The sequence below is a fragment of the Mastomys coucha genome, chromosome X (assembly GCF_008632895.1).
Source record: "Mastomys coucha isolate ucsf_1 chromosome X, UCSF_Mcou_1, whole genome shotgun sequence".
In the NCBI taxonomy this organism is placed as follows: domain Eukaryota; kingdom Metazoa; phylum Chordata; class Mammalia; order Rodentia; family Muridae; genus Mastomys; species Mastomys coucha.
In genome coordinates, this window is record NC_045030.1 from 4,292,395 (window position 1) to 4,300,264 (window position 7,870).

The window sequence follows — 7,870 nt, forward strand, 5'->3', positions numbered from 1 at the left end:
GATCTCATTACAGATGGTTGTGAGCCACCATGTGGTTGCTGGGATTTGAACTCAGGACCTCTACAAGAGCAGTCAGTGCTCTTAACCACTGAGCCATCTCTCCAGTCCGAATTTCTTGTTTTATATTACCATATAAAAGTGGATGAGAAAATCATCCATCATAATAATAGGCCAATGCAAAAGCATTTTCTAAAGGTGGTCCCAAGTAATGCCTTGGACCACTCCATTTATGAAAAATTTACTTATTGAGTATATAGGTTTGTCATAAGTCATTATGAAGGTTCAAAGGTATACCAGATTATCAGTATAAAAATACAGAAATTACAAATAGTTCTAGGGTACATTTGATTTGACAGGTAATAACTCTCATGGATCAAGGGAATGATGATTCAGTCTATAAAATGTTTGGATATTCCCTATATCCAGACATATTTTTTCATCTTTAAACTAGAACTACTTGTAAGTAGCTTGGCCTAGTGTGCTTTTTATTGCTGGAATAAACTCCATGACCAAAAGCAGTTTGGAGAAGAAAAGGTTTATTTCCTTATATAGCTCATAGTCTATCATGAAGAGGAAACTGGAACTAAAGCACAGACCATAGAGAAGTGTGGCTTACTGACTTGCTCTTCATGGTGTGCTCAATCTGTATTAATATACCCCAGCACCACTTGCTCAAGGGAGGTACTGTCCACAATGATCTGCTTTCTTCCACATTAATATTGATTGAAAAACGATCTCACAGACTTACTGACAGGCCAATTTGATGGAAGCATTTTCTCAATTGACAGTAACAGCAGAAAGGGAGTGGGTGGGGTATACATGGGAGGGTTTGGGGGGAGGAGAGGGAAGGAGAAAATTATGTAATTATACTCTAGTTTCAATATATGTATTATTAAATACATTATTACAAGAATAACTAAGTACAATATTATCTCAATAAAAGGAATTCTATGATACCTTAAAGAAAAAAACTAGCAGCACACATATTAAAGATATTAGTGAGAAGATTTTACTCATATGAATAGTATTTATATAATAGTTTATTACCTATAAGAAAATAATTCAGAGAAATACATCATTATTGTAATGTTTATGTGCCATACACTGAGCTAAATTCATAATTAAACCTTCAATATTAAACCATTATTAAACCATTATGTGTTGCTCAATGGCAACATCTTCACGTAGCCCAAGGCTAGATTCTAGCTTACAACTTGAATTTCAAAGAAGCTGCTCCTAGGCAGCAGGCTCCCACATGGTTTGTGTGTGCATGTTTTTACATGTTTGTGAGTGTATCCACGTAGTTGTATGGCACTGGGAACCACCGCCCTCTAAAATGCATGTTCTCAAAAACAAGAAAGTAGCCCAGCAAGATGATGTAGTGTGAACCTGTGTGTTCAGTTCCCTGGGGCTCATATGGCGAAAGGAAAGAACCAACTCCCAAATGCTGTCCTGTGATTTCCACTCTTATGTCATGGCACACATGATTGCAAACATACCCTAAATATAGATATAATTTTAAAAGAAAAAGTAAAGAAACTCACCTGTTCAATGAAAATATATTAGTGTAACCTAGAAACTAACATCATAAGGTCAACATCTACTGCATATCTTCCAGAACTGATCATTCAGTGTGTACTCTGTCAGGCACCATGCTAAGCACTTCATCACTGTGTTTGCCATTTCAAACTTAAGTATTTGATTGCTCTTTCTAGTCTCTCTCCTCTATAAGCAACAATATTTGTCTCAGCAGGACTTTAGAACAGAAATATTCTGTGCAAGTAAATTGCCCTGACTTGGTAAGCTGTCTATAGCTTTGTTGAGAAGCACGTCATTTATTAACTGATAATTTAAAGACTAATATCAAGATATTGGCAAAGGAAAGTTCAAGTGACTAATGAAATCAGAACCTCTTTCTATATTCATTCTCTTTGGCGTGAAAGGAAGTCATATCATTTAAGAGTAGATATTTATGATTAGTTGACTTCATTTTATGTCAAATATGCAAACACAGTGAATTCTCTTCAAAAGTGATGATTTTTCTCATGAAGCTTAAAGACCCAATCTATGTACAATTTTATTATTTAGGAAGAGATAAATCAGAATCTTTAAACAGTTTAAAGCTACCCATGGATTTTATAACAGAGCACTTAACCTCCTGTGATCAAAGGCCAAATGAACAGAAATGTATTCGTCTTCATACCAAGGCAATTTTCAAAACATTATAAAAATTTAAGTATATTAATGTAAAACAGCATGAAGTTTATGAGCCTGGATGTGGTTTCCATGACATTGTATTCTCTCTGTGTGTGTATCTGCCTGCATGTAAAACTGAAATATGGAAACATTTGCAACAGAAATGCAGAAGGATGATGAAATAAGCTGATTCACATCTACATTTCATATTTCTCCCTTCAGAGCGGAGTCGATCTGAGTTAGATTTGAATGAGTCATTTGCGGAAGACTTAGAGGACACTTCAAGCATAAGAAGCAGATCTGTCCCAGGCGCTTTAGACAAAGACTTGGTAAGTTGGATGTAGAAGAAAGTTCAATAACACATGGAAAGGAGAGCAAGATCTTGCTTCAGGCACTTATACATTTACGTGATAAATTTAGAATAAAATAAAGACACACAATGTGCCTTCCTGGCAGTTTTCACTGTCAACTATAAGAGAAGCTAAAACAGTATATGTACAAAACTAAAAACAATACTGCAAGTAAAATTGCTTTATGAATATATACATATAATTTAAAATATATTATAATATAAAGTGACTTGGCAATATGTTAAAATGCATTAAATGAATGAATTAAATAAAACAAATAAAAATTAAAATAATATATATGATATATGATATGTGGTATATGATATATGATTACTATATGCTATATAAACAATAATCTATAACCTATAATCTAATCTAATAATCCATAATCTATAATCTAAATATATAATATAGAATATACAAAATTAATAATTGTATAATACATATACATATGCTGGTAACCTCAGCCAAGTTGGTGCTTATGGCACATGCCTTTAATCTTAGCACTTAAGAGTCAGAGCCAGGCAAATTTCTAAGTTTGAGGCCAGCCTGGTCTACTAAGTGAGTTCTAGAGCTGTGATACAGAAAACTCCTGCCTCAAAAGATGAATAAATAAAAATAAATATATATATGTGAAATAAAGTAATATTATATTACAATAATATATTAAAATTTTTTTTAAAAAGTGTTTAAAAAAGCCAAAACCTTTTGATAAAATTTTAGTCACACCTTATAAAATTCTACTTTAAAACTGATGAAAGCCATTTAAATATGATTTCAAATATTAAATATTAAAAATCTCAGTATATGCTATTTTTTAAAAATTATTGATGAATTATATTTAGGTACCAATATGGAAAATAACTTAACATTACTATAGCTTTCAGGGAGTCTGTAAAGTGATTAAAGGCCAAATCTACAAATTCATTAAGTGGAAGGAGTAGAAATGCAAAGCAAAAGTAAAATATTTTTTCACTGAAATTATACCAGAAAATTGCTGACATTTTTTAGAAAATATGTACATCAAGCATAAGAAAAATAGAAAAATTGGAACATTAAATATATTTGATCAGAAAATAATCTACACACCATACATTATCATAGTTAAAATGTTAAGACTACAGAACAAAGAATCACTATTGGGGGCTGGAGAGATGGCTCAGTGGTTAAGAGCACTGACTGCTCTGATGAAGGTCCTGAGTTCAAATCCCAGCAAACACATGGTAGCTCACAACCACCCATAATGAGATCTGATGCCCTCTGGTGTGTCTGAAGACAACTACAGTGTACATTCATATAATAAATAAGTCTTTTTTTAAAAAAAGAATCACTATTGGAACTGTAAAAGAAAAAATATTCAACTTTGGGCACTGTCATTAGACATCATTTAGAAGGAACTTTAGACTACAGAAAAGTGTGGAGTTGTATATGTCAAACTCAGGAGTATATGCCATTTTAAATGTTGATATTATTAATCCATTTCAATTACAACTTAGTAGACAACATGGATTCTCACTATCATTATTAGTTAATGTTCTTGAGGTTTGAAAGGTGTGTAAGATAAAATAGAAATGTTTTTATAAGTATTAAATTTTGTACTAAATATGAAATAATACTTGTGTACACAGAAACCCCTGGATAATTTAGTAATAAATTCTACTAGAATTGACAATAGAATCTACTTACTGGATTGTTACCCAATGGCTTTCTCCAGCCTGCTCTCTTATACATATCAGGCCCAAGAGTAGCACTGCCTACAGTGAATTTGGCCCTTCCACATCAATATTTATCAAGGAAATGCCCCACAGGCCAATCTAATAGGGGCATTCTCTCTTCTGATTCTCTTTACCTAGATAATCCTAGTGTGTCAAGTTGCCAGAGAAATAACCAAAACAGAACAATGGGTATTACAAAGGAAATAACCCTGAAAATGAAATTGCAGATTGTCTTTCAAGGTCGTGATTTTTTAAGTAATTAATTAATTACTTTTTTCTTACATCCTAAATGCTGTCCTGCCCTCCAGTATCCTCTTCACAGAGTCCACCCCCCCCCCGGACACCCCTCCTCCTCTGAGAGGGTTAGATCTCCCTGGGTAGTCCCCACCCTGGAGCATGAAGTCTGTAGTGTTAGGCTCATACTCTCCCACTGAGGCCAGATGAAGCAGCCCTGTTGTGTCAGTTGTTGGGGGACCCAGGTGGAGACTGAGCTGCACATCTGCTACATAGGTGCCAGGGGCCTCAGTCCAGCCTGTGTGTACTCTTTGGTTGGTGGCTCTGAGAGCCCCCATGGGTCCCGGTTAGGTGACTCTGTTGGTCTTCCTGTGGAGATCTTATCTCCTTCAGGGCCTTCAATCCTTCCTCCTATTCTTCCATAGGGGTTCCTGAATTCATTCCACTGTTTGGCTGTGGGTATTTGCATCTCTTTCAGTCAGCTGCTGGGTGGAGCCTTTCAGATAACAGCTATGCTAGACTCCTGTCTGCAAGCACAAGAGTACCATTAATAGTGTCAGGGATTGGTGCTTATCCATGGGATGGGTCTCAAGTTGGGCCAGTTATTGGCTGGCCATTCCCTTAGTCTCTGCTCCATTTTTGTCTCTACATTTCTTTTAAACAGGACAGATTTTAGATCAAAAGTTTTGTGGGTAGGTTGGTGTCCTTATCCCTCCCTCTACTGGGAGTCCTACCTGACTACAGGTGGTGGCCTCTTCAGGTTCCACGTCCCCACTGCTATACATCTTGGCTAAGGTTACCTGCATTGACTACAGGGAGCCTTCCAGATCCCAGGTCTCTGACACTAGATTCTGCCATACCCCTTCCCACCTGCCCTGACCCCTGGCAGCTACAGATTTCTATTCATTCTCTTGTTTCTCCCCACGCCTGATCTTGAACCCCAATTTCCCTTCCCATCTCTTCTCCCACTCAGGTCCCGTCGTCTCTCTGCCTACTATGACTATTTTATTCCCCCTTCTAAGTGAGATTCAAGTGTCCTCACATGGGCCTTCCTTGTTGTTTAGCTTCTTTGGGTCTATGGGATATCATGGATATCCTGTACTTTATGGCTAATATCCAGTTATCAATAAGTACATACCGTGCATGTACTTTGGGATCTGGGTTATTTCACTCGGGATGATATTTTCTAGTTCCATCAATTTGCCTGCAAAATTCAAAATATCCTTGTTTTACTAGCTGAATAGTATTCCATTGTGTAGATGTACCACATTCTCTGTATCTATTTGATTGAGGGACATCTGGGTTGTTTCTTGTTCCTGGCTATTACAAATAAAGCTTCCGTGAACATAGTGGAGCATGTATCCTTATTGTATGGTAGGGCATCTTTTGGGAATATGCCCAATAGCAGTCAGTATAGCTGGGTCTTCAGGTAGAACTATTTCCAATTTTCTGAGAAACTACCAGATTGATTTCCAGAGTGGTTAGACAAGTTTGCACTCCTACCAGCAATGGAGGAGTGTTTCCCTTGTTCCACATCCTTGCCAGCATGTGTTGTCATTTGAGTTTTTGATCTCAGCCATTTGGATGGGTTTAAGGTAGAATTAGCAGTTTATTTATTTTCAGATGATGAGATCTGATATGTAGAAAATTATAAATGATACAAAAATATGATGACTACAGTCAATTCATCAAGGTCTTAAGATATAGGATTATTTATAAAATCCAATTATATGGTACATACTATTAGTAAACAGCTGGAAAATCAAGTTGTGAATATAATCCTAATAATAGGATGATTTTCATACTTGAAAAAAAGGTAGGAAATGAGTATATTTTTGAATATACAAGGTATACTTTGTGACTTAAAAAAATATTGAGCTAAATTAGAAGCCTGAATAAATGGAGAGGTACTTTGTTTATAGTTTAGGAAATTTCATGTTTTTAAGGTAAAAACTCCTTCCAGGTTAATCTTTGGATTCAATACCAATCAAAACTCAACTAAGATATTTTATGAAAATGGACATGAGAAATCTGAAATTCACATTAACATGCCATGAATCCAGAACAAAAATAGTTACTCTTGTGTGTAAGAGACTCTAAGGCTGAATGATTAATATTGTGAGTTCATTATATTAACCTTTCTATTTTCTTGTATGCATGGACACATTTCTGAACACATTCCATGTCATATGGATGCTTGAAATTTTTAATAATCTATTTTCACAAGAAAGTAAAGAATCATGAAGACTAGAAGGTTGTGTTGTAACTGCTACACAATTGCAAGTCAAAATAGGAAGCATAAAAAAAAACACTAGTTGATACAACAGTAAGGATGTTTTTGCCACACTTTAAAGAAATATCTAGTTTGAAAGTATCCAAGATGAGAAATAAATAATAATTCACACCTAGCAACATTGAAGTCAAAGAATATCAAATATAAGAGAAATTTCTTTAAAATGAATATAAATAAATTTTATTTTAAAATAAATAAGAATCAAATTAATGGGAGTTTTCTATCATAATACTGAGCTCAAGATGAAAATAGTAATATTTTGAAAGTATTGAAAGAAAACTATTTGAAAACCTAGAACTTTAAAAAAAATCCTATTTAAACATAACATGGCCTCTAAGACTTACCAAATAAAGCCTACAATGAAAACAGTTTAAGGTCAAATATAGTTATGAAAAAAAGAAATCTTGAAATGGTTGCAAAACATTTTAGAAACAAATGTCATTATATAAATTGGTAAAGCTGTACTAATGGAGCTAAGATCAAAGAAGCAAAAAAAAAAAGATACATCTAGACATTAAAAAAGTCTTTAAATTCTGTTTTTAAAAAAGCATAACCGTGAAGATCACTAATCTTATAGAAGTTATGTTAAGCATCAAAAAAGTAAGTTAAAATAATTCATGAATTTTCATGATAAAATATTCAGCAATTATTCACATAAGGAAGAACTGATAACAAAGAGGTGGTGGTACAGAGAGACTAGAGAGATGGGGAGGGTTTGTGTGAAGGAAAGTGTGCAGGGGAGGGCGAGTTTTATTTAAAAATACCTAAGTGTATTGTCCAAATTGGATACCTTAGAGACCAGGGAGATAGGAATTAAACCCATGTCTGTGCCATTCCAAATTTTATGTTCTTTACATCAAGCAGACATTATGAGGAAAAAGACTACCCACAATGCCCTGACCCTGTCTTACTCCTTTGATTTGGTAATTAAGATGGACAAAAGCCTAAACCTGAGAGTTGATTTCTCTGCTTTTCCTTGATTTTCTGAGTGTCTGTGAAATAAATGTCTTTCTTTTTCATGTAAAAGTATAGGGGAATGCCAAGGCCAGCAAGCAGGAGGGGGTGGGGTGGTAAGCAAGGGA

The 7,870-nt window shown here is 34.9% G+C and overlaps 1 protein-coding gene across 1 annotated transcript in view; it reads left to right on the forward strand.

The window, feature by feature from the left end:
- Sytl5 (synaptotagmin like 5) overlaps positions 1–7,870 on the forward strand; it is a 187,995-nt gene that overhangs the window by 152,559 nt on the left and 27,566 nt on the right. Inside the window, exon 10 of the mRNA XM_031372005.1 lies at positions 2,383–2,525. Coding sequence (XP_031227865.1) covers positions 2,383–2,525 — 143 coding nt within the window. The remainder of the gene's footprint in view (positions 1–2,382; positions 2,526–7,870) is intronic.